The following is a 26579-nucleotide window of genomic DNA, read 5'->3' as shown; positions in this document are numbered from 1 at the left end:
CTGGGGCTCCTGTCTCTGTACACACCTGCACTGGCTTTTATAAGAGACTCTGGGGCTCCTGTCTCTGTACACACCTGCACTGGCTTTTATAAGAGACTCTGGGGCTCCTGTCTCTGTACACACCTGCACTGGCTTTTATAAGAGACTCTGGGGCTCCTGTCTCTTTAAGACTTAGTGAGCAGTGGGGATGTTTCTTCGTGATGAAGACCTCCTTCCTCATTTGGACCTGGCCGCGGTTACAGAAGGGAAGTTTTGCCAGGTTGAGAGCCCGTGCACACCGACCGCTGCAAGAGGTGCTGGGAACTCCCCGTGCAGAGCTCCTGTCATGGGAAGGAGAAGGAGGAAGAGGAGGGCGGTGAGGAAGAGGACTGGCACAGAACCAAATCAAGAGAATTCGGCCAGCAGACCTCCAGAGCAAGTAAGTCTTTAATTGATCAAAGTCTATTACTGGGCTGATTGGACTGGGAGCTGGAAGAGTTCTGAACTGGGATTATAATCAGACTCCACTGACACTGACAGAGCAGTCTGAGACTCTCCAGGCTGGACTGGACTGACTGGACTGGGAGCTGGATGAGTTCTGAACTGGGATTATAATCAGACTCCACTGACACTGACAGAGCAGTCTGAGACTCTCCAGGCTGGACTGGACTGACTGGACTGGGAGCTGGATGAGTTCTGAACTGGGATTAGAATCAGACTCCACTGACACTGACAGAGCAGTCTGAGACTCTCCAGGCTGGACTGGACTGACTGGACTTGGAGCTGGATGAGTTCTGAACTGGGATTATCATCAGACTCCACTGACGCTGATAGAGCAGTTTGAGACTCTCCAGGCTGGACTGGACTGACTGGACTGGGAGCTGGATGAGTTCTGAACTGGGATTATCATCAGACTCCACTGACACTGACAGAGCAGTTTGAGACTCTCCAGGCTGGACTGGACTGACTGAACTGGGAGCTGGATGAGTTCTGAACTGGGATTATAATCAGACTCCACTGACACTGACAGAGCAGTCTGAGACTCTCCAGGCTGGACTGGACTGACTGGACTGGGAGCTGGATGAGTTCTGAACTGGGATTATAATCAGACTCCACTGGCACTGACAGAGCAGTCTGAGACTCTCCAGGCTGGACTGGTCTGACTGGACTGGGAGCTGGATGAGTTCTGAACTGGGATTATAATAAGACTCCACTGACACAGACAGAGCAGTCTGAGACTCTCCAGGCTGGACTGGACTGACTTTGCTCTGAGCTGAATTGGTTATTATTTTCCAGTCAGTGAGTGTTATTTTGGTTTGAGCGCAGTATCCTGTCTAAGTCATGCTTGAGGTTAAGAACGTTTAACACCACATAAAGTGACAAATTTATGAGTGTCACTGTAGGGCGTTAGTATAACACTGTGCATGAGAGCGTGCGTGTGTCAGTGTGCATCGCAGTGTGTGTGTGTCACTGTGCATGAGAGCGTGCGTGTGTCAGTGTGCATCGCAGTGTGTGTGTGTCACTGTGCATGAGAGCGTGCGTGTGTCAGTGTGCATCGCAGTGTGTGTGTGTCAGTGTGTGTGTCACTGTGCATGACAGTGTGTGTGTCAGTGTGTGTGTCACTGTGCATGAGAGTGTGTGTGTCTCAGTGTGTGTGTCACTGTGCATGAGAGTGTGTATGTCAGTGTGTGTGTCACTGTGCATGAGAGTGTGTGTGTGTCAGTGTGCATAACAGTGTGTGTGTCACTGTGCATGAGAGCGTGTGTGTGTCACTGTGCATGAGAGTGTGTATGTCAGTGTGTGTGTCACTGTGCATGATTGTGTGTGTGTGTCAGTGTGCGTGTCATTGTGCATGACAGTGTGTGTGTCACTGTGCATGATTGTGTGTGTGTGTCAGTGTGTGTGTGTCAGTGTGCATGATTGTGTGTGTGTGTGTGTCAGTGTGTGTGTCACTGTGCATGACAGTGTGTGTGTCACTGTGCATGATTGTGTGTGTGTGTCAGTGTGCATGACAGTGTGTGTGTCACTGTGCATGAGAGCATGTGTGTCTCAGTGTGTGTGTCACTGTGCATGAGAGTGTGTATGTCAGTGTGTGTGTCACTGTGCATGAGAGAGTGTGTGTGTCAGTGTGTGTGTCACTGTGCATGAGAGCATGTGTGTCTCAGTGTGTGTGTCTCAGTGTGTGTGTCACTGTGCATGAGAGAGTGTGTCTGTCTCAGTGTGCATGTCACTGTGCATGACAGTGTGTGTGTGTCACTGTGCATGATTGTGTGTGTGTGTGTCTCAGTGTGCGTGTCACTGTGCATGATTGTGTGTGTGTGTCAGTGTGCATGAGAGCGTGTGTGTGTCAGTGTGCATGACAGTGTGTGTGTGTGACAGTGTGTGTATGTGTGTGTGTTACTGTCCATGACGGTGTGTGTGTCAGTGTGTGTGTCACTGTGCATGACATTGTGTGTTTGTCAGTGTGTGTGTCACTGGTCATGACAGTGTGTGTGTGTGACAGTGTGTGTGTCTGTGTATGTATGTATGTGTGTGTGTTACTGTGCATGATGGTGTGTGTGTCAGTGTTTGTGTCACTGTGCATGACAGTGTGTGTGTCAATGAGCATGACAGTGTGTGGTAGTGTGTGTCACTGAGCATGACAGTTTGTGTGTCAGTGTGTGTGTCACTGTGGATCACCGTGTGTGTGTCACTGTGTGTCAATATGTGTACATCAATGTGTCAGTTGGTGTCATACAAACACACTCTGACACACACTGTCATACACCATGACACACACTGAAACACACACTGACACACACATGGGCACACACTGACATGCACAGTGACACACACACTGTCATGCTCAGTGTCACACACACTGACACAAACACACACACACACACTGTCATGCACAGTGACACACACTGACACACACAATCATGCACAGTGACACACACTGACACACACACTGTTGTGCACAGTGACACACATTCTGACACACACTGTCACACACACTGTTATGCACAGGGACACACACTGACAAACACATTGTTATCCACAGGGACACACACTAACACACACTAACACACACACACACACTCTCTCTCTCTGAGCTCTGCTCTGGTCAGCGGTGCTCTGCCGGCTCTGCTGGTCTCTGTCAGAAGGAAGTTTTGAAAGCTTGTGGTGAAGCTGTCAGCATGATGACTGAAATTCTACTTCCACCCACACTGTTGCCTGGCAACAGGGGTCATGGGCTAGACTGCCTCTCTCTCCCTCTCTCTGTGTCCCCCAATCTCTCTCCCTGCCCCCCAATCTCTCTCTCTGTGTCCCCCAATCTCTCTCCCTGTGTCCCCCAATCTCTCTCTCTGTGTGTCCCCCAATCTCTCTCCCTGTGTCCCCCAATCTCTCTCACTCTGTGTCCCCCAATCTCTCTCTCCCTGTGTCCCCCAATCTCTCTCACTCTGTGTCCCCCAATCTCTCTCTCTCTGTGTGTCCCCCAATCTCTCTCCCTGTGTCCCCCAATCTCTCTCACTCTGTGTCCCCCAATCTCTCTCTCCCTGTGTCCCCCAATCTCTCTCACTCTGTGTCCCCCAATCTCTCTCTCCCTGTGTCCCCCAGTCTCTCTCACTCTGTGTCCCCCAATCTCTCTCCCTGCCCCCCAATCTCTCTCCCTGTGTCCCCCAATCTCTCTCACTCTGTGTCCCCCAGTCTCTCTCCCTGTGTCCCCCAATCTCTCTCCCTGTGTCCCCAATTTCTCTCTCTGACCCCCAATCTCTCTCTCTGTGTCCCCTAATCTCTGTTCCTGCCCCCCAATCTCTCTCTGTGTCCCCCAGTCTCTCTCTCGCTGTGTCCCTAATCTCTCTCTCTGACCCCCAATCTCTCTCTCTGTGTCCCCCAATCTCTCTCACTCTGTGTCCCCCAGTATCTCTCCCTGTGTCCCCCAGTCTCTCTCTCCCTGTGTCCCCAATCTCTCTCCCTGACCCCCAATCTCTCTCTGTGTCCCCTAATCTCTGTTCCTGCCCCCCAATCTCTCACTCTGTGTCCCCCAATCTCTCTCCCTGCCCCCCAATCTCTCACTCTGTGTCCCCCAATCTCTCTCCCTGCCCCCCAATCTCTTACTCTGTGTCCCCCAGTCTCTCTCCCTGTGTCCCCCGGTCTCTCTCTCCCTGTGTCCCCAATCTCTCTCTCTGACCCCCAATCTCTCTCCCTGCCCCCCAGTCTCTCTCCCTGTGTCCCCCAGTCACTCTCTCCCTGTGTCCCCAATCTCTCTCCCTGACCCCCAATCTCTCTCTCTGTGTCCCCTAATCTCTGTTCCTGCCCCCCAATCTCTCTCTCTGTGTCCCCCAATCTCTCTCTCTGTGTCCCCCAATCTCTCTCTCTGACCCCCAATCTCTCTCTCTGTGTCCCCAAGTCTCTCTCACTCTGTGTCCCCCAGTATCTCTCCCTGTGTCCCCCAATCTCTCTCCCTGTGTCCCCCAATCTCTTTTCCTGCCTCCCCAGTCTCTCTCCCTGTGTCCCCAATCTCTCTCTCTGCCCCACAATCTCTCTTTCTGTTTCCCCCAATCTCTCTCTCTCTGTGTCCCCCAGTCTCTCTCCCTGTGTCCTCCAGTCTCTCTCCCTGCCCACCAATCTCTCTCCCTGTGTCCCCCAATCTCTCTCTCTCTGTGTCCCCCAGTCTCTCTCCCTGCCCCCCAATCTCTCTCTCTCTGTGTCCCCCAGTCTCTCTCCCTGCCCACCAATCTCTCTCTCCCTGTGTCCCCCAATCTCTCTCTCTCTGTGTCCCCCAGTCTCTCTCCCTGTGTCCTCCAGTCTCTCTCCCTGCCCACCAATCTCTCTCCCTGTGTCCCCCAATCTCTCTCTCTCTGTGTCCCCCAATCTCTGTCTCTCTGTGTCCCCCAATCTGTCTCTCTGTGTCCCCCAGTCTCTCTCCCTGCCCCCCCAATCTCTCTCCCTGTGTCCCCCAATCTCTCTCTCTGTGTCCCCCAATCTTTCTCCCTGTGTCCCCCAATGTCTCCCCTCTCTCCCTCCTTTCTCCCCCCTCTCCCCCCTCTCTCCTCTCTCCCTCCCTTCTCTCCCCCCTCACTCTCCCCTCACTCTCCCCTCTCTCTCCCCTCTCTCTCCTTTCTCTCCCCACTCTCTCCCCTCTCTCTCCTCTCTCCCCTCACTCTCCCCTCACTCTCCCCCCTCTCTCTCCTCTCTCCTCTCTCTCCCCTCTCCTCTCTCCCCTCTCCTCTCTCTCTCCACTCTCTCTCCCCTCTTCTCCCCTCTCTCTCCTTTCTCTCCCCACACTCTCCTCTCTCTCCTCTCACTCTCCCCCCTCTCTTTCTCCCCCCTCTCTCCCCACACTCCCCTCTCTCTCTCCTTTCTCCTCTCACTCTCCTCTCTCCTCTCTCTCCCCCCTCTCTCTCCTCCCCCCCCCCCCTCTCTCCTCTCTCTCAGCTCCTCTTCCTGAACTGTACGACCTGCACACCCTTTGCTGCGCCTCTGCTGACGGGCGGTTTCAGGCTGCCTCTTCCTCTCTCCTCCTCCTCCTCCCCGGCTCATCTGCCTCGCGATTCCGAGAGACGTCTGGGAGAGAACTTCTGCGGAGCCGGGATTTCACTGCTGAAGAGTTCTGAAGTCAGACTGGTGACGAAAGAGACAGAGAGACAGGCAGGCAGGTGACCGATAGATACAGAGACGGGCAGTGAGACAGAGAGAGAGAGACAGAGAAAGACTGTTAAAGAGACAGGCAGAAAGACAGAGAGGACAGAGAAAGACTATTAGAGAGACACAGAGAAAGCTAGGAGGACAGACGTACAGTAGAGACAGGAGGATAGACAGACAAAGAGAGACAGACAGAGACAGACAGACAAAGATAGACACACAGTCAGTCATACAGAGACAGACACACAGACAGTCAGTCAGACAGAGACACAGTCAGACAGACAGACAGACAGTCAGACAGACAGAGACACAAAGAGACAGACAGACAGAGAGATACAGACAGACAGTCAGACAGACACAGTCAGACAGACAGACAGAAAGACAGACAGACAGACGGTCAGACAGACGGTCAGACAGACAGACAGTCAGACAGACGGTCAGACAGACACAGACAGACAGACGCAGACGGTCAGACAGACAGACGGTCAGACGGTCAGACAGACACAGACAGACAGACAGACAGACAGACACAGACAGACGGTCAGACAGACAGACGGTCAGACAGACGCAGACGGTCAGACAGACAGACAGACACAGACAGTCTAGAGCAGGGCTACAGCGCCCTCCCGCTGTGGGAGAGGGTGTGACTGTGCTCACTGGGCACAGCTGTCTGAGCCTCATCTCTGGACCGCCTGGGGCGGGCCCGGAGTTCTGACCCGGCGCTGGGGCGGGTATGGACCGCTGCCCTGGGCCTGCAGCTCGTGCGCGACAGGCTCTGTGGGCCATGCTGGTGAGTCTGTGTGGGGTTCAGGTCGACCGGGGCGCCCATCCCCACCCCTTCGGCCAGCGAGCCGTCTCTGGGGCTGCGTCTGTGAGCACGTCCTGCCTGCCTGTCACTGCGCGTGCGTGCGTGTGTGTGTGTGTTTGTGTGTGTTTCACTGTGGCCTGGGGTTGCGTCTGTGAGCACGACTCACACTGTCACGTCCTGCCTGCCTGTCACTGCGCGTGCGTGCGTGTGTGTGTGTGTGTCACTGTGGCCTGGGGTTGCGTCTGTGAGCAGGACTCACACTGTCACGTCCTGCCTGCCTGTCACTGCGCGTGCGTGTGTGCGTGTGTGTGTGTGTCACTGTGGCCTGGGGCTGGGCTGCGTCTGTGAGCAGGACTCACACTGTCACGTCCTGCCTGCCTGTCACTGCGCGTGCGTGCGTGTGTGTGTGTGTGTTTCACTGTGGCCTGGGGCTGGGCTGCGTCTGTGAGCAGGACTCACACTGTCACGTCCTGCCTGCCTGTCACTGCGTGTGTGTGTGTGTGTCAGTGTGAGTGTGTGTGTCACTGTGAGTGTGTGTCACTGTGAGTTTGTGTCACTGTGAGTGTGTGTGTGTGTCAGTGTGAGTGTGTGTCAGTGTGTGTGTGTGTGTGTGAGTGTGTGTGTCTCCTCTCCTCTCCTGTCTCTCTGTCTGTGTCATGAGCTCAGTGCTCCTCCAGCCTCTCCTCTCTCTCTCCTTGCCTCACGTTGTGAACTTCATCAAGCGACTATTAGTGAGTGTGTGTCAGTGTGTGTGTCAGTGTCAGTGTGTGTGTCTCCTCTCCTCTCCTCTCCTGTCTCTCTGTCTGTGTCATGAGCTCAGTGCTCCTCCAGTCTCTCCTCTCTCTCTCCTTGCCTCACGTTGTGAACTTCATCAAGCGACTATTAGTGAGTGTGTGTCAGTGTGTATGTGTGTGTGTGAGTGTGTGTCTCCTCTCCTCTCCTGTCTCTCTGTCTGTGTCATGAGCTCAGTGCTCCTCCAGCCTCTCCTCTCTCTCCTTGCCTCACGTTGTGAACTTCATCAAGCGACTATTAGTGAGTGTGTGTCAGTGTGTCAGTGTGTGTGTCAGTGTGTGTGTGTCAGTGTGTGTGTCAGTGTCAGTGTGTGTCAGTGTGTGTGTGTCTGTGTGTGTGTGTGTGTGAGTGTGTGTGTCTCCTCTCCTCTCCTGTCTCTCTGTCTGTGTCATGAGCTCAGTGCTCCTCCAGTCTCTCCTCTCTCTCTCCTTGCCTCACGTTGTGAACTTCATCAAGCGACTATTAGTGAGTGTGTTTCAGTGTGTGAGTGTGTGTGTGTATCAGTCAGTGTGAGTGTGTGTGTCAGTGTGTGTGTCAGTGTGAGTGTGTCAGTGTGTGTGTGTCAGTGTGTGTGTCAGTGTCAGTGTGTGTCAGTGTGTGTGTCAGTGTGAGTGTGTGTCAGTGTGTGTGTCAGTGTCAGTGAGTGTGTGTCAGTGTGAGTGTGTGTCAGTGTGAGTGTGTCAGTGTGTGTGTGTCAGTGTGTGTGTCAGTGTGAGTGTGTGTCTCCTCTCCTCTCCTGTCTCTCTGTCTGTGTCATGAGCTCAGTGCTCCTCCAGCCTCTCCTCTCTCTCTCCTTGCCTCACGTTGTGAACTTCATCAAGCGACTATTAGTGAGTGTGTTTCAGTGTGTGAGTGTGTGTGTGTATCAGTCAGTGTGAGTGTGTGTGTCAGTGTGTGTGTGTCAGTGTGAGTGTGTCAGTGTGTGTGTGTCAGTGTGTGTGTCAGTGTCAGTGTGTGTCAGTGTCAGTGTGTGTCAGTGTGTGTGTCAGTGTGAGTGTGTGTCAGTGTGTGTGTCAGTGTCAGTGAGTGTGTGTCAGTGTGAGTGTGTGTCAGTGTGAGTGTGTCAGTGTGAGTGTGTGTCAGTGTGAGTGTGTCAGTGTGTGTGTGTCAGTGTGTGTGTCAGTGTGAGTGTGTGTCTCCTCTCCTCTCCTGTCCCTCTGTCTGTGTCATGAGCTCAGTGCTCCTCCAGTCTCTCCTCTCTCTCTCCTTGCCCCAGGCCTACGTTGTGAACTTCCTCGGGCGGCTGTTGGGGACGAGCCCCACTCTCGAGCCCGGCGAGCCGGCTCCGCCCTCGTCACAGGATGCAGGAAGTGACCCGGACTCCCCGCAGGAAGCCGCATCTGCCCCCGGTCTCCAAGGCAACGCCGGACAGGAAGCCGAGGGGGCGTTCCCGGGGAGTGAGGGCGGGCCCCCCGAGGACACGCCCGGGGCCGGGGCCCCTCGGAGAGTCCGGCTCTCCCGGCCTCACAGAGGAGACAGGAGCAGTCGCCATGGAGTCCTGTGGGACGGCCAAGTCCCGCCGGGGCCTGAGGGGGGCGGCGGCCACGTTGCCAGGCAACGCCGAAGCTGCTTAGCAGGCTGGGAGGGCCGTGGGGGAGGGGCTGGGGGAGGAGCTTCGGAGCGTAGAGGGGCGGGGCACGCAGTATGGGCGGGGTCAACTGAGAAAAATGACTCCGCCCACGACAACGCAGGGCCTGCTGGGAGACCCCGGACCCCGCCCGGCCCGGAGGAGAGAGCCGGGGCTCCAGAACCGATTCGGACCGCAGGGGAAACCGCCCACTCCCCGGCTGCTGGCACCCTCGATGGTCCGGTCAGCACGGTCCTGGCCAGAGCAGTGACCCGCGGGGACCCCCGCACACAGCCCGTCACCCCAGATCGCCCCGTCAGTACCGAGAGTCCAGAGCCCACACCGGGGACAGAGGAGGCTGAGGTCAGCCTGTCCCTCTGGACAGATCCCAGTGTAGTGTCCAGCACAGAGAGACTAGTCACCTCCAGACCCACGCAGAGCTCTCAGAGAGCTGTGATCAGCTGGACCCTCATTCCAGACCACCCTCCAGAGCCCAGAGAAGACACTCCAGAGACCGTCGGACACACACAGAGCTCTGAGGGGGCTGTGGTCATTCGGTCACTCCGTCCAGACCTGCCTCCCGAGACCGTCGGACACACACAGAGCTCTGAGGGGGCTGTGGTCATTCGGTCACTCCGTCCAGACCTGCCTCCAGAGACCGTCGGACACACACAGAGCTCTGAGGGGGCTGTGGTCAGTCTGACTCTCACTGCAGGACCCAGAGATGAGGAGGAAGAGGAAGAAGATCTTCGGCAGTCTACAGAGCCCCCTCCTCTCTGCCCAGATCTAGGAGAACCAGGACAAGCAAGAGACACCAGGGACACCACTGGAGAGGACACCACACTGGACACCACGAACACCACTGGACTGGACACCACATTGGACAACAGAGACACCATTGTCCTGGAATCTGCAGATCAGCAAGACCTCCTGACCACAGGACCTGAGTCCATCACTGAGGACGAACAAGGATCAGTACAGACTGGTCAAGACCTCCTGACCACAGGACCTGAGTCCATCACTGAGGACGAACAAGGATCAGTACAGACTGGTCAAGACCTCCTGACCACAGGACCTGAGTCCATCACTGAGGAGGAACAAGAATCAGTACAGACTGGTCAAGACCTCCTGACCACAGGACCTGAGTCCATCACTGAGGACGAACAAGGATCAGTACAGACTGGTCAAGACCTCCTGACCACAGGGCCTGAGTCCATCACTGAGAACGAACAAGGATCAGTAAAGACTGGGCAAGACCTCCTGACCACAGGAGCTGAGTCCATCACTGAGGATGAACAAGGATTGGTACAGACTGGTCAAGACCTCCTGACCACAGAACCTGAGTCCACTGAGGATGAACAAAGATCAGTACAGACTGGTCAAGACCTCCTGACCACAGGACCTGAGTCCATCACTGAGGATAATCAAGGATCGGTACAGACTGATCAAGACCTCCTGACCACAGGACCTGAGTCCATCACCGAGGAGGAACAAGAATCGGTACAGACTGGTCAAGACCTCCTGACAACAGGACCTGAGTCCACTGAGGACGAACAAGGATCAGTACAGACTGGTCAATACCTCCTGACCACAGGATCTGAGTCCATCACTGAGGACGAACAAGTATCAGTACAGACTGGTCAAGACCTCCTGACCACAGGACCTGAGTCCATCACCGAGGAGGAACAAGGATCAGTACAGACTGGTCAAGACCTCCTGACCACAGGGCCTGAGTCCATCACTGAGGAGGAACAAGAATCAGTACAGACTGGTCAAGACCTCCTGACCACAGGACCTGAGTCCACTGAGGATGAACAAGGATCAGTACAGACTGGTCAAGACCTCCTGACCACAGGACCTGAGTCCATCACTGAGGACGAACAAGGATCAGTACAGACTGGTCAAGACCTCCTGACCACAGGGCCTGAGTCCATCACTGAGGAAGAACAACAATCAGTACAGACTGGTCAAGACCTCCTGACCACAGGACCTGAGTCCATCACCGAGGACGAACAAGGATCAGTACAGACTGGTCAAGACCTCCTGACCACAGGGCCTGAGTCCATCACCGAGGACGAACAAGGATCAGTACAGACTGGTCAAGACCTCCTGACCACAGGGCCTGAGTCCATCACTGAGGACGAACAAGGATCAGTACAGACTGGTCAAGACCTCCTGACCACAGGGCCTGAGTCCATCACTGAGGATGAACAAGGATCGGTACAGACTGGTCAAGACCTCCTGACCACAGGACCTGAGTCCATCATCGAGGAGGAACAAGAATCAGTACAGACTGGTCAAGACCTCCTGACCACAGGACCTGAGTCCAATGAGGATGAACAAGGATCAGTACAGACTGGTCAAGACCTCCTGACCACAGGACCTGAGTCCACTGAGGATGAACAAAGATCAGTACAGACTGGTCAAGACCTCCTGACCACAGGACCTGAGTCCATCATCGAGGAAGAACAAGAATCAGTACAGACTGGTCAAGACCTCCTGACCACAGGACCTGAGTCCATCATCGAGGAGGAACAAGAATCAGTACAGACTGGTCAAGACCTCCTGACCACAGGACCTGAGTCCACTGAGGATGAACAAGGATCAGTACAGACTGGTCAAGACCTCCTGACCACAGGACCTGAGTCCATCACTGAGGACGAACAAGGATCAGTACAGACTGGTCAAGACCTCCTGACCACAGGGCCTGAGTCCATCACTGAGGAAGAACAACAATCAGTACAGACTGGTCAAGACCTCCTGACCACAGGACCTGAGTCCATCACTGAGGATGAACAAGGATCGGTACAGAATGATCAAGACCTCCTGACCACAGGACCTGAGTCCATCACTGAGGACGAACAAGGATCAGTACAGACTGGTCAAGACCTCCTGACCACAGGACCTGAGTCCACTGAGGACGAACAAGGATCAGTACAGACTGGTCAAGACCTCCTGACCACAGGACCTGAGTCCACTGAGGACGAACAAGGATCAGTACAGACTGGTCAAGACATCCTGACCACAGGACCTGAGTCCATCACGGAGGACGAACAAGGATCAGTACAGACTGGTCAAGACCTCCTGACCACAGGGCCTGAGTCCATCATTGAGGACGAACAAGGATCAGTACAGACTGGTCAAGACCTCCTGACCACAGGGCCTGAGTCCATCACTGAGGATGAACAAGGATCGGTACAGACTGGTCAAGACCTCCTGACCACAGGACCTGAGTCCATCATCGAGGAGGAACAAGAATCAGTACAGACTGGTCAAGACCTCCTGACCACAGGGCCTGAGTCCATCACTGAGGACAAACAAGGATCAGTACAGACTGGTCAAGACCTCCTGACTACAGGACCTGAGTCCATCACTGAGGACGAACAAGGATCAGTACAGACTGGTCAAGACCTCCTGACCACAGGACCTGAGTCCATCACTGAAGACGAACAAGGATCAGTACAGACTGGTCAAGACCTCCTGACCACAGGACCTGTGTCCATCACTGAGGAGGAACAAGGATCAGTACAGACTGGTCAAGACCTCCTGACCACAGGTCCTGAGTCCATCACTGAGGACGAACAAGGATCAGTACAGACTGGTCAAGACCTCCTGACCACAGGACCTGAGTCCATCACCGAGGAGGAACAAGGATCAGTACAGACTGGTCAAGACCTCCTGACCACAGGGCCTGAGTCCATCACTGAGGACGAACAAGGATCAGTACAGACTGGTCAAGACCTCCTGACCACAGGACCTGAGTCCATCACCGAGGAGGAACAAGGATCAGTACAGACTGGTCAAGACCTCCTGACCACAGGGCCTGAGTCCATCACTGAGGACGAACAAGGATCAGTACAGACTGGTCAAGACCTCCTGACCACAGGACCTGAGTCCACTGAGGACGAACAAGGATCAGTACAGACTGGTCATGACCTCCTGACCACAGGACCTGAGTCCACTGAGGATGAACAAGGATCAGTACAGACTGGTCAAGACCTCCTGACCACAGGGCCTGAGTCCATCACTGAGGATGAACAAGGATCAGTACAGACTGGTCAAGACCTCCTGACCACAGGACCTGAGTCCATCACTGAGGATGAACAAGGATCAGTACAGACTGGTCAAGACCTCCTGACCACAGGGCCTGAGTCCATCACTGAGGATGAACAAGGATCAGTACAGACTGGTCAAGACCTCCTGACCACAGGACCTGAGTCCATCACTGAGGATGAACAAGGATCAGTACAGACTGGTCAAGACCTCCTGACCACAGGACCTGAGTCCATCACCTACAAGGCTGTGGGACCAGCAAGAGACAGAGAGAAGGATGAGGGAGGTTGTGAAGGAGAGATTGTGAGGGATGAGGGAGAGGAGGGAGAGAGGGATGAAGGAGGAGAGGGAGAGAGGGATGAGGAGGGAGAGAGGGATGAGGGAGGAGAGGGAGAGAGGGATGAGGAGGGAGAGAGGGATGAGGGAGGAGAGGGAGAGGGAGAGGGAGAGAGGGGAGAGAGGGATGAGGAGGGAGAGAGGGCTGAGGGAGGAGAGGGAGAGAGGGAAGAGAGGGATGAGGAGGGAGAGAGGGATGAGGAGGGAGAGAGGGATGAGGGAGAGAGGGCTGAGGGAGAGAGGGGAGAGAGGGATGAGGAGGGAGAGAGGGATGAGGAGGGAGAGAGGGCTGAGGGAGGAGAGGGAGAGAGGGAAGAGAGGGATGAGGAGGGAGAGAGGGATGAGGGAGAGAGGGCTGAGGGAGAGAGGGGAGAGAGGGATGAGGAGGGAGAGAGGGATGAGGAGGGAGAGAGGGCTGAGGGAGGAGAGGGAGAGGGAGAGAGGGGACAGAGGGATGAGGAGGGAGAGATGGCAGCAGGAGCAGACGAGGGCCCAGGCAGAGGAGTGTCAGATCCTCCTGCAGCAGGCAGACAGACAGAGCGAACAGAGGCAGGAGCAGAAGCAGAGCCCAGCTCCTCTCAACCCTCCCCAGGCCTCTGTGTGCTAGACCAAGTCCAGTGTGACAGCCCGGCCCCACTCGTCCCCCCTGTGACCCCAGTGACCCCAGTGATGCACACCCCTCTGTCTGCACACCTCCAGGTGAGAGCCACGCCGCCGCCCTCCGCCTCCCCACTCTCTGCCATCTCTTCCATACTGGTGTCAATATCACTCTGATACTGGTGTCAATATCACACTGATACTGACACTGGTGTCAATATCACTCTGATACTGGTGTCAATATCACACTGATACTGACACTGGTGTCAATATCACTCTGATACTGACACTGATGTCAATATCACTCTGATACTGGTGTCAATATCACACTGATACTGACACTGGTGTCAATATCACTCTGATACTGGTGTCAATATCACTCTGATACTGGTGTCAATATCACTCTGATACTGGTGTCAATATCACTCTGATACTGATGTCAATATCACACTGATACTGATGTCAATATCACACTGATACTGACACTGATGTCAATATCACACTGATACTGGTGTCACTATCACTCTGATACTGACACTGATGTCAATATCACTCTGATACTGACACTGATGTCAATATCACTCTGATACTGGTGTCAATATCACTCTGATACTGACACTGATGTCAATATCACACTGATACTGATGTCAATATCACTCTGATACTGACACTGATGTCAATATCACTCTGATACTGACACTGATGTCAATATCACACTGACACTGACACTGATGTCAATATCACACTGATACTGATGTCAATATCACACTGATACTGGTGTCAATATCACTCTGATACTGACACTGATGTCAATATCACACTGACACTGACACTGATGTCAATATCACACTGATACTGATGTCACTATCACTCTGACACTGACACTGATGTCAATATCACACTGACACTGACACTGATGTCAATATCACACTGACACTGACACTGATGTCAATATCACACTGACACTGACACTGATGTCAATATCACACTGATACTGATGTCAATATCACACTGATACTGGTGTCAATATCACTCTGATACTGACACTGATGTCAATATCACACTGACACTGACACTGATGTCAATATCACACTGATACTGATGTCAATATCACTCTGACACTGACACTGATGTCAATATCACTCTGATTCTGATGTCAATATCACAATGATACTGGTGTCAATATCACTCTGATACTGATGTCAATATCACTTTGATACTGACACTGATGTCATTATCACACTGATACTGATGTCAATATCACACTGATACTGACACTGATGTCAATATCACTCTGATACTGACACTGATGTCATTATCACACTGATACTGATGTCAATATCACACTGATACTGATGTCAATATCACACTGATACTGACACTGATGTCAATATCACACTGACACTGATGGCAATGTCACACTGACTCTGATATAGCAGGCCGCTGTTCACACACAAGGCCTATTGCTCCCGCGTTAGAGACGGGTCTGAAACAGCCCGGGAGGAGGAGGAGGAGTGGGATGAAGAGCACCATGTCTGTGTTTTGTCGGAGGATAAAACCGAGAAGGGGAAAGAGTGACAGCCCTCCCCTCACTCAGAGGAGCACGAGACAGGACACACACCGCAGAGCCGGAGCCCACCGGCGGGGAGGGCCGACCCTCCGAGGTCTCTCTCAGGAGTACCGACTGCGACGCTCAGAGCCCAGGGGCTGCTGTACCCCGACTTCTGGGGCGGGGAGCACATTGAAACCCCCTCCACCCCCGCCCCCCACTAACCTCTCCTCCTTTTGCTTCCAGGTCACGACCCCCGTTCTGGACCTCAGCGTCCAGAAATCCCGGATCGCCCTGAGGAACAGGCGGGCCCGGAGACCGCAGGCCCCGCGGGACCTGGTCCAGAAGCCCAGCCTGGTACCGCCCGCCGCCGCCACGCCCCCCCGGCCCGCGGACCCCCGGGACGGACTTCGGGGGACAGTCGGCCCCAGGCCGGGAGGGCTCGGCGCCATCGGAGTCAGACTGCCAGGTAGGGTGGCACCTGGTGGCAGCCCCAGGTTCTCGGGACGGGGTTGGATCTCGGTGGCGAAGTAACTTCCTTGCCGACAAAAAAAAATCGGATCTGCGCCTGTGGCTTGAGGGCTGCCGGTTCGAATCCCGCGGCCGGCGGAGGAATCTGACCCCACTGGGCCCCTGAACCCCAGCTGCTCCAGGGGCGCCGTATAAATGGCCGCCCCTGCGCTCTGACCCCCAGCTCCTCTCTCCCTCTCTGTCTGTCTCTTGGAGAGCCAGCTGGGGTCTGCGGAAAGACACATTCCAGACACAGACCAGGCCCCTTGCGGTCACTCAGGACAGTGAGCTCGAGGGGCCTCAGGGAGGATATCCGCAGGGAGAGCTTACCCTTATATAGCGCCTTTCTGGGCGCCCCGCTGGTGGTGGGGATCCCCTCCAGCAGCAGCAGTGTGGAGCCCCACCAGTGCGCTCACACACAGCAGCTCTCAGGGCGAGGAGGACAGGTCAGAGGTCATTAGGGGTTACTAGGAGGCCAGGACTGCTCAAGACCAGGGGGACACCAGGTAACACCCCGACTCTTTTATAGAGACACCCCGGGATTGTTCATGACCACAGAGAGTCAGGACCCCGGGTTCACGTCTCATCTGAAGGACGGAGCCTTCTTCCAGTCCAGTGTCCCCGTCAGTGTCCAGCCCTACTCTTTTATAGCTCACCATCACTGGACTGGGGCATCAGGACCACACAGAGCGCAGGGAGAGAGCGCCCCCTGCTGGCCCCACTCACACCTCTCCCAGGAGTCTCCCCTCCAGGTACTGGCCAGGCTCCCCCTGCTGGGCTCCAGTGGGCTGGGAGCTGGGAGAGAGCGCCCCCTGCTGGCCCCACTCACCCCTCTCCCAGGAGTCTCCCCTCCAGGTACTGACAGGCTCCCCCTGCTGGGCTCCAGTGGGCTGGGAGCTGGGAGAGAGCGCCCCCTGCTGGCCCCACTCACCCCTCTCCCAGGAGTCTCCCCTCCAGGTACTGGCCAGGCTCCCCCTGCTGGGCTCCAGTGGGCTGGGAGCTGGGAGAGAGCGCCCCCTGCTGGGAGCTGCCGGGTGACGTAGCTGCTGGCATGTTCCGTTGCCAGGGCGATAAGATGGAGAAGCAGGAGTAGCCATCAGGATGTTCCCCTGGGCTGGTCCGTCTCCCCATCCTCAGGGTTGGGCTCCATGCGTCGGTCCCCCTGCATTCGAACCTGGGGCACAGTGCCAGTCTGTGTGTGTGTGTGTGTGCTGGGGCGCTGTCTCACTCCCCTGCATGTCTTCCCTCCTCACGCAGGCCTGGGAGGTGGGGTCCCCACCCTGCGGAAGACGGAGAGAGGAGAGAGGGCGAGAGAGGGGGCGGAGGGCGGAGGGGGGCCGCCGGAGCAGGTCAGTACCCGGAAGGGGTGAGAGGAGCTCGCTGGGACGCCGGCCTCGCTCGTGGCGCGGAGCGGTGTCACGGCGCCTGTTCGTCCACAGGCAGGCGGGGCGGAACCATCGGCGGACAGCGCAGGCGGCGGGGGGAAGCATTCAGAAGGTGCGCCGACACAGGAAGTGAGGTCAAAATGGACTCCGCGGGGGGGCGTGGCAGGGATTGGCGTCAGACTGCCAGGTAAGGTCCGCTGAGTGCCCATCAGACAGACAGACAGACAGACAGGGCAGAGAGCGTCCCCCGAAGACACCTTATCTGTGCCCCCTTCTTTCCTGTTCCTGCTGCAGGGCTAGGCGCCGGGCTTCCTGTCCTGCGGAAGACAGGGCGAGGGCCGGAAGAGGGCGGAGGGAGAGGGGAGAGACCCCCGGGACAGGTCAGCACGCCGGACAGAGCGACGACCGACGGAGCCGCTGACCGCCCGGGACCCTCGTCACTGACCGCTAGTTTCTGGGTCCCTCTCTCAGGCAGGAGAGGCGGAACCAACGCCCGCGAGCCGGGCCGGCGAGGGGAGGGATTATGGAGCCGCACCCCGGCAGGAAGTGAGGCCGACGCGGACCCCCCCGGGGGGCGTGGCGGCCATTGGCGTCCGGCTGCCGGGTAAGGGGCGCCCTCACTGGCTAAGGGGCCGAGAGCCGGGGGGGGGAGGGGGAGATAGGGGAGGCCATCGGACGAACATCCGGGGGACCTGTCCCTCCCTGTCTGAGAGTTGCTGTGCTGTCGCCCTGGCGTTGTGCGCAGGTCTGGGAGCGGGGCTTCCCGTCCTGAGGAAGACCGGGAGGGGAGAGAGACTGAGAGGAGGTGAAGAGAGGGGGGGGAGCCCGTCCCAAGAGGTAGGACCGCCAGCCAGGACACTGGCCGGCTCAGGGTGGGGGACTGACCGTCTCAGGGGTGCCTGAGGAGTCCAGGAGCCAGGGCCCTCAACGCCTCCGCTCTCGGTCATTTCCAGACGAGACAGGGGGAACCCGTCACAGGGAGCGGCGCTGGCGGGGGGACACACTTCGAAGCTGCACCAAGACAGGAAGTGAAAGCACAGAGGGCTGGAGAAACAGGCGTGAGAGCCCCAGGTACTGCGGCACGGCACACTTTCTTCTTACAACACGCAGGGGAGACCGGGGAGGGGGGCACAGAGGACAGCAGGAGCAGACGCAGGCCCAGCTCGCTCTCTAGGAGACACACACACACACGCACGCACGCACGCACGCACGCACGCACGCACGCACACACACACACACTCACACACACAGACAGACACACACACACACACACAGGGAGAGAGGAGCTGGGGGTCAGCGCGCATTGTCAGACATTTGTACAGCACCCCTGGAGCATCTGGGGTTCAGGGGCCTCGCTCAGGGGCCCAGGGGAGGAGGATTCCTCTGCCAGCTGTGGGATTCGAACCCTCCAGCCCCAGGCACAGCCCCTGAGCCCCTGAGCCCCTGAGCCCCTATTATGGTCTAACGGTGTGGTGTGGGAGTTCGTCAGTCCAGTTAAGACCCATAATCAGCCTGTTGTCCAAACAGCAGGGAGGGTTCTGGTATTGTTTGACACTCTTCAGTCCTCACTGACTGCTGCAGGTGCTGCTCGGGCAGGGCAAGGGCTGGGCGCCGTCGCAGGCTGGGGGGACGAGCGAAGACGAGTGCCAGACTCATCGGGCACAGGCACATCCGCTGAAGCGCCCTTCACAGACAGAGGGCCGACAGTGTGTGTCTCGCCCCCTCCACTGCGAATTCTGGGCCCCCTGGTGTAATAATAATAATCATAATAATAATCATAATTCCTCACACTTCTTTAGTGCTTTTCTGGACACTCCACTCAAAGCACTTTACAGGTATTGGGTATCCCCTCCACCCCCACCAGTGTGTCCCCCCACCTGGATGATGCTCCAGTCCTCTCACACACACCAGCTCTCAGTGGGGAGGAGAGCAGAGTGATGAAGCCAGTTCAGAGAGGGGGGTTATTAGGAGGCCATGATGGGTAAAGACCAGGGGTAAATTTGGCCAGGAGACCGGGGTAACACCCCTACTCTTCTCGAGAGACACCCTGGGATTTTTGATGACCACAGAGAGTCAGGACCTCGGTTTGACGTCTCATCCGAAGGACGGCGCCTGTTTACAGTCTAGTGTCCCCGTCACTATACTGGGGCATGAGGACCCACACAGACCACAGGGTGAGAGCGCCCCCTGCTGGCCCCACTCACCCCTCTCCCAGGAGTCTCCCCTCCAGGTACTGGCCAGGCTCCCCCTGCTGGGCTCCAGTGGGCTGGGAGCTGGGAGAGAGCGCCCCCTGCTGGCCCCACTCACCCCTCTCCCAGGAGTCTCCCCTCCAGGTACTGGCCAGGCTCCCCCTGCTGGGCTCCAGTGGGCTGGGAGCTGGGAGAGAGCGCCCCCTGCTGGCTCCAGGGTGCTGCCAGCTGTGAGCTGCAGGGTGACCTGGCTGCTGGCTAAAACCCACAGACTCAGGAAAGGTTCACACTCCTCAGCCATGCAGAGTCACCACCTCGTCTCTTGTCTCCCCTCCCGCGACACTGGGGTGTCCTCTGCCCTTCCCGTGACGTGTGTCTGTCACCGTGCTGTGCTGTGAGAACTCCTTTCCCCCTCGGGACAATCAAGCTCGAATGGGGTTTCTGTGTTCCTCAGTGGCGCCCCCTGTCGGCGACGGGGCGGAGCCGGAGAGACAGGCCGCCCCAGCGCTGCTCTGAGCCTCTGCTTCTTCACAGGTCTGGGAGCAGGCTTTCCTGTCCTGAGGAAGACAGAGAGAGGACAGAGACTGCGGGACGGAGGAGAGGGACAACAGGGACAGGTTGGTGCCCCAAAACAGAATCATAATAAACAGAGACACACTGAGTGATCACTCACTGACTGACACAGTGAGTGACACACTTTCTGACCACTCACTGACTGACACACTGACACTGTCTGACACACTGACACACTGTCTGACCACTCACTGACTGACACACTGACACACTGTCTGATCACTCACTGACTGACACACTGACACTGACTGATCACTCACTGACTGACACACTGACACTGACTGACACACTGACACTGTCTGATCACTCACTGACTGACACACTGACACACTGTCTGATCACTCACTGACTGACACACTGACACTGTCTGATCACTCACTGACTGACACACTGACACTGACTGATCACTCACTGACTGACACACTGACACTGTCTGGTCACTCACTGACTGACACACTGACACTGTCTGATCACTCACTGACTGACACACTGACACTGTCGGACCACTCACTGACTGACACACTGACACTGACTGACACACTGACACTGTCTGATCACTCACTGACTGACACACTGACACTGACTGACACACTGACACTGTCTGATCACTCACTGACTGACACACTGACACTGTCTGATCACTCACTGACTGACACACTGACACTGACTGATCACTCACTGACTGACACACTGACACTGTCTGGTCACTCACTGACTGACACACTGACACTGTCTGATCACTCACTGACTGACACACTGACACTGTCGGACCACTCACTGACTGACACACTGACACTGACTGACACACTGACACTGTCTGATCACTCACTGACTGACACACTGACACTGTCTGACCACTCACCGATTGACACACTGACTGACCACTCACTGACCGACACACTGACACACTGTCTGATCACTCACTGACTGACACACTGACACACTGTCTGATCACTCACTGACTGACACACTGACACACTGTCTGATCACTCACTGACTGACACACTGACACTGTCTGACCACTCACTGACCGACACACTGACACACTGTCTGATCACTCACTGACTGACACACTGACACTGTCTGACCACTCACTGACCGACACACTGACACACTGTCTGATCACTCACTGACTGACACACTGACAGTGTCTGATCACTCACTGACTGACACACTGACACTGTCTGATCACTCACTGACTGACAAACTGACACTGACTGACACACTGACTGATCACTCACTGACCCTACTTTTCTTATACATAACTTTTGGCTCCTGTAAAGTTTCTTTCTGATTTCCTTCCGATGAGACTGTGGTACACCTCAAGAATCTTGTCTGTTCGTTGAGGGCAGTTTGCTGACACACTGACTTTCTGCCTCAGGGTACGGTACAGATGAGGACATTAAAACGTCTTTATATGTGTTTTGCTACGCAGGCTGGAGATGCGGAACCAAACTCAGGGGGAAGTGCTGCTGGGGGGACGTGTTTAGAAGCTACACGTCAACAGGAAGAGAAGGCAAAATGGGCTTCTCCGGGCAGCACAGGAGCTATGGGCATGAGACTGCCAGGTAACTTCCCCTCTGTCAGTGGAGTGACAGCGCAGAACTGCAGACAAACCCTCAGTAAGAGTAGGGGTGTCCAGTCCGCTGGTCAGTACAGATCCCAGGACACTGTCAGTAAGAGTAGGGGTGTCCAGTCCACTGGTCAGTACAGATCCCAGGACACTGTCAGTAAGAGTAGGGGTGTCCAGTCCGTTGGTCAGTACAGATCCCAGTACACCGTCAGTAAGAGTAGGGGTGTCCAGTCCGCTGGTCAGTACAGATCCCAGGACACCGTCAGTAAGAGTAGGGGTGTCCAGTCCGCTGGTCAGTACAGACCCCGGGACACCGTCAGTAAGAGTAGGGGTGTCCAGTCCGCTGGTCAGTACAGATCCCGGGACACCGTCAGTAAGAGTAGGGGTGTCCAGTCCGCTGGTCAGTACAGACCCCGGGACACCGTCAGTAAGAGTAGGGGTGTCCAGTCCGCTGGTCAGTACAGATCCCGGGACACCGTCAGTAAGAGTAGGGGTGTCCAGTCCGCTGGTCAGTACAGATCCCGGGACACCGTCAGTAAGAGTAGGGGTGTCCAGTCCGCTGGTCAGTACAGATCCCGGGACACCGTCAGTAAGAGTAGGGGTGTCCAGTCCGCTGGTCAGTACAGATCCCGGGACACCGTCAGTAAGAGTAGGGGTGTCCAGTCCGCTGGTCAGTACAGATCCCGGGACACCGTCAGTAAGAGTAGGGGTGTCCTGACTGGTCAGTACAGATCCCAGGACACCGTCAGTAAGAGTAGGGGTGTCCAGTCCGCTGGTCAGTACAGATCCCAGGACACTGTCAGTAAGAGTAGGGGTGTCCAGTCCGTTGGTCAGTACAGATCCCAGTACACCGTCAGTAAGAGTAGGGGTGTCCAGTCCGCTGGTCAGTACAGATCCCAGGACACCGTCAGTAAGAGTAGGGGTGTCCTGACTGCCGGTCAGTACAGATCCCAGGACACCGTCAGTAAGAGTAGGGGTGTCCAGTCCGCCGGTCAGTACAGATCCCAGGACACCGTCAGTAAGAGTAGGGGTGTCCAGTCCACTGGTCAGTACAGATCCCAGGACACCGTCAGTAAGAGTAGGGGTGTCCAGTCCGCTGGTCAGTACAGATCCCAGGACACCGTCAGTAAGAGTAGGGGTGTCCAGTCCGCTGGTCAGTACAGATCCCAGGACACTGTCAGTAAGAGTAGGGGTGTCCAGTCCGCTGGTCAGTACAGACCCCGGGACACCGTCAGTAAGAGTAGGGGTGTCCAGTCTGCTGGTCAGTACAGATCCCGGGACACCGTCAGTAAGAGTAGGGGGTCTCTCCTGTGTGCTGGAGGGGGTCTCTCCTGTGTGCGGGGGGCTGGAGGGGGTCTCTCCTGTGTGCTGGAGGGGGTCTCTCCTGTGTGCGGGGGGCTGGAGGGGGTCTCTCCTGTGTGCTGGAGGGGGTCTCTCCTGTGTGCGGGGGGCTGGAGGGGGTCTCTCCTGTGTGCTGGAGGGGGTCTCTCCTGTGTGCGGGGGGCTGGAGGGGGTCTCTCCTGTGTGCTGGAGGGGGTCTCTCCTGTGTGCGGGGGGCTGGTGGGGGTCTCTCCTGTGTGCTGGAGGGGGTCTCTCCTGTGTGCTGGAGGGGGTCTCTCCTGTGTGCGGGGGGCTGGAGGGGGTCTCTCCTGTGTGCTGGAGGGGGTCTCTCCTGTGTGCGGGGGGCTGGAGGGGGTCTCTCCTGTGTGCTGGAGGGGGTCTCTCCTGTGTGCGGGGGGCTGGAGGGGGTCTCTCCTGTGTGCTGGAGGGGGTCTCTCCTGTGTGCGGGGGGCTGGAGGGGGTCTCTCCTGTGTGCGGGGGGCTGGAGGGGGTCTCTCCTGTGTGCTGGAGGGGGTCTCTCCTGTGTCCGGGGGGCTGGAGGGGGTCTCTCCTGTGTGCGGGGGGCTGGTGGGGGTCTCTCCTGTGTGCTGGAGGGGGTCTCTCCTGTGTGCGGGGGGCTGGAGGGGGTCTCTCCTGTGTGCTGGAGGGGGTCTCTCCTGTGTGCGGGGGGCTGGAGGGGGTCTCTCCTGTGTGCTGGAGGGGGTCTCTCCTGTGTGCGGGGGGCTGGTGGGGGTCTCTCCTGTGTGCTGGAGGGGGTCTCTCCTGTGTGCGGGGGGCTGGTGGGGGTCTCTCCTGTGTGCTGGAGGGGGTCTCTCCTGTGTGCTGGAGGGGGTCTCTCCTGTGTGCGGGGGGCTGGTGGGGGTCTCTCCTGTGTGCTGGAGGGGGTCTCTCCTGTGTGCGGGGGGCTGGTGGGGGTCTCTCCTGTGTGCTGGAGGGGGTCTCTCCTGTGTGCGGGGGGCTGGAGGGGGTCTCTCCTGTGTGCTGGAGGGGGTCTCTCCTGTGTGCGGGGGGCTGGTGGGGGTCTCTCCTGTGTGCTGGAGGGGGTCTCTCCTGTGTGCTGGAGGGGGTCTCTCCTGTGTGCGGGGGGCTGGTGGGGGTCTCTCCTGTGTGCTGGAGGGGGTCTCTCCTGTGTGCGGGGGGCTGGTGGGGGTCTCTCCTGTGTGCTGGAGGGGGTCTCTCCTGTGTGCTGGAGGGGGTCTCTCCTGTGTGCGGGGGGCTGGAGGGGGTCTCTCCTGTGTGCTGGAGGGGGTCTCTCCTGTGTGCGGGGGGCTGGAGGGGGTCTCTCCTGTGTGCGGGGGGCTGGTGGGGGTCTCTCCTGTGTGCTGGAGGGGGTCTCTCCTGTGTGCTGGAGGGGGTCTCTCCTGTGTGCGGGGGGCTGGAGGGGGTCTCTCCTGTGTGCTGGAGGGGGTCTCTCCTGTGTGCGGGGGGCTGGAGGGGGTCTCTCCTGTGTGCTGGAGGGGGTCTCTCCTGTGTGCTGGAGGGGGTCTCTCCTGTGTGCTGGAGGGGGTCTCTCCTGTGTCCGGGGGGCTGTGCTTCAGCTCTGTGGTTCCCCCCTCCTCAGGCTTGCCAGCGGGGTTCCCTGCTCTGAGACGAACCGAGAGAGGAGAGCTGCTGAGACAGAGCGAGGAGACTGAGCAGGTCAGTGCTCAGGGGACACTGCTGCCTGACCGGCAGGGACAGGGAGGCCTCGCCACGCTCGCCGGCCCGCTCACCCTCCCGCTAGCAGAAGCGCACAGCACACCAATCACCCTCCGTTTCCCTACTTCCAGATGGGGGGGGCGGAACCCAGCTCGCCGGGCAGTCGTGGCCGGAGGACGCATTTCCAGGACGGACCCTGGCAGGAAGTGACGCCACAATGGACCCCTCCGGGAAACACTGGGTAGGGAATCCTGAGTACCAGCCCGGCTCCTGGGCTTGGACCAGTGCTGAGACCTGGGACCGGCGGAGCAGCACTGATCTCGGTCTCTCTCTCTCTGTCCCCAGGCTGGACGTCTCGGAGCTGAGGAGCAAACTGAGGAAGACACAGGGGGACTGAGGAAGAGCGGGAGAGACTGAGGAAGAGGAGGAGAGACTGAGGAAGACAGAAAGACTGAGGAAGAGCAGGAGAGACTGAGGAGGACAGAGAGACTGAGGAAGACACAGGGGGACTGAGGAAGAGCTGGAGAGACTGAGGAAGACACAGGGGGGCTGAGGAAGAGCAGGAGAGACGAAGGAAGAGCAGGAGAGACGGAGGAAGAGTAGGAGAGACTGAGGAAGAGCAGGAGAGACTGAGGAAGACACAGGGGTACTGAGGAAGAGCAGGAGAGACTGAGGAAGACACAGGGGGGCTGAGGAAGAGCAGGAGAGACGGAGGAAGAGCAGGAGAGACTGAGGAAGAGCAGGAGAGACTGAGGAAGACACAGGGGGGCTGAGGAAGAGCAGGAGAGACGAAGGAAGAGCAGGAGAGACGGAGGAAGAGCAGGAGAGACTGAGGAAGAGCAGGAGAGACTGAGGAAGACACAGGGGTACTGAGGAAGAGCAGGAGAGACTGAGGAAGAGCAGGAGAGACTGAGGAAGACTGCACAAATACTCCAACACGCTGTCAGAGTGCTGTCTCTATGGACTGGCGCCTCTGGTTTCTCAGGTTTCTCGAATTGTGTTTGTCCGGTGTCCCGCCCCTGCGTCCTGCATGCCTTCTGTCATTAAACCGATGAGGTTGGAGCCCTGTCCCCCGCGGTCTCGCGCTGCCTGCCTGCGGCCACCGGGGGGCAGCAGAGCCCGGCCACAGGAGGCGCAGCGAGCAGGAGGCGCTCATAGCTCATCTGTCATCAAACCCCATCAACGCCTGTTGGTCAGATGCACAACAATACGGCCTGCAGCAGCAGTTGTTGCTTGCGTAGCAATGTCTTTTCTGCGAGCTCCCAACACTCACAAGAATCACAGAAATCCCGACATTCACGAAAAACACACAAATCACACCTCACAAAAATCACACAACTGAGGTTACGTTTTTTTTTAAATGGAATAAAACTCGGTATGAGTAGCGCTGCTGTGTGTCCAGGGTGTGTGCACTATATACGAGTCGGGCGGTTGTGCTGGACGCAGTGAGAACCGTGTGTCCAGGCGGTCTGCTGAAGGCTCTGCAGGGGGGCTGTTCGCAGTCTGATTGCCTGGAGACGATCGATCGGTCACTGGACTACAGCAGCGCAGGCAGCGAGCAGTGGAGTTCCCAGACCTGCTCGCCGTGCAGACGACACAACACAGACCGGCATGTCGGGATCACGGGACGCTGCTCTGTGTGGTGTAACAGAGCCGCGGGGTATGTTGCACACAAATCAGCCGTCATCCGGAACGCCAGCTGTGAACAGAGAACTCACGTCCGTCCAACTCCAGGCCAGTGCTGCCCCTGCCCAGAGACACAGCGGGTGGGGGGGAAAATGAGCGAGTCTCAGAGCCCTGTGTGTGTGTGTGTGGGACACTCACAGCAGGACACAACGGGCACAGAGACACAGAGACACAAAGGTCTGCGGGTTCAAGCTTCACTGTCCTGCCCCTCCAGGACAGAACTGGACACAGACACACTGACCCCTCCAGGACCAGGACTGGACTGAGACACACTGACCCCTCCAGGACAGGACTGGACACAGACACACTGACCCCTCCAGAACAGGACTGGACACAGACACACTGACCCCTCCAGGACCAGGACTGGACTGAGAC

The 26579-nt window shown here is 56.9% G+C and overlaps 3 protein-coding genes across 3 annotated transcripts in view; all 3 read left to right on the top strand.

Moving 5' to 3' along the window:
- Positions 1 to 26579, top strand: part of LOC138238042 (E3 ubiquitin-protein ligase TRIM39-like) — a 160000-nt gene that overhangs the window by 51192 nt on the left and 82229 nt on the right. The window lies entirely within an intron of this gene.
- LOC138238182 (mucin-22-like) lies at positions 23 to 18236 on the top strand. The gene is made up of 10 exons (XM_069188228.1): positions 23 to 418; positions 5401 to 6397; positions 8424 to 13130; positions 15556 to 15778; positions 17077 to 17168; positions 17259 to 17391; positions 17499 to 17584; positions 17676 to 17808; positions 17950 to 18076; positions 18158 to 18236. The coding sequence occupies exons 2-10, from the start codon at positions 6341 to 6343 to the stop codon at positions 18234 to 18236; spliced, it is 5637 nt and encodes a 1878-aa protein (XP_069044329.1). The 5' UTR covers positions 23 to 418; positions 5401 to 6340.
- LOC107076286 (mucin-22-like) lies at positions 8376 to 25902 on the top strand. Its single transcript, XM_069188227.1, has 13 exons — positions 8376 to 13862; positions 15556 to 15778; positions 17077 to 17168; positions 17259 to 17391; positions 17499 to 17584; positions 17676 to 17808; positions 17950 to 18041; positions 18158 to 18275; positions 19928 to 20010; positions 21402 to 21534; positions 24442 to 24518; positions 24650 to 24759; positions 24864 to 25902. The coding sequence occupies exons 1-13, from the start codon at positions 8376 to 8378 to the stop codon at positions 24913 to 24915; spliced, it is 6819 nt and encodes a 2272-aa protein (XP_069044328.1). The 3' UTR covers positions 24916 to 25902.

This window comes from Lepisosteus oculatus, chromosome 4, assembly GCF_040954835.1.
Source record: "Lepisosteus oculatus isolate fLepOcu1 chromosome 4, fLepOcu1.hap2, whole genome shotgun sequence".
NCBI classification, from domain to species: Eukaryota; Metazoa; Chordata; class Actinopteri; order Semionotiformes; family Lepisosteidae; genus Lepisosteus; species Lepisosteus oculatus.
This window is presented reverse-complemented; position numbering and strand designations above follow the sequence as displayed.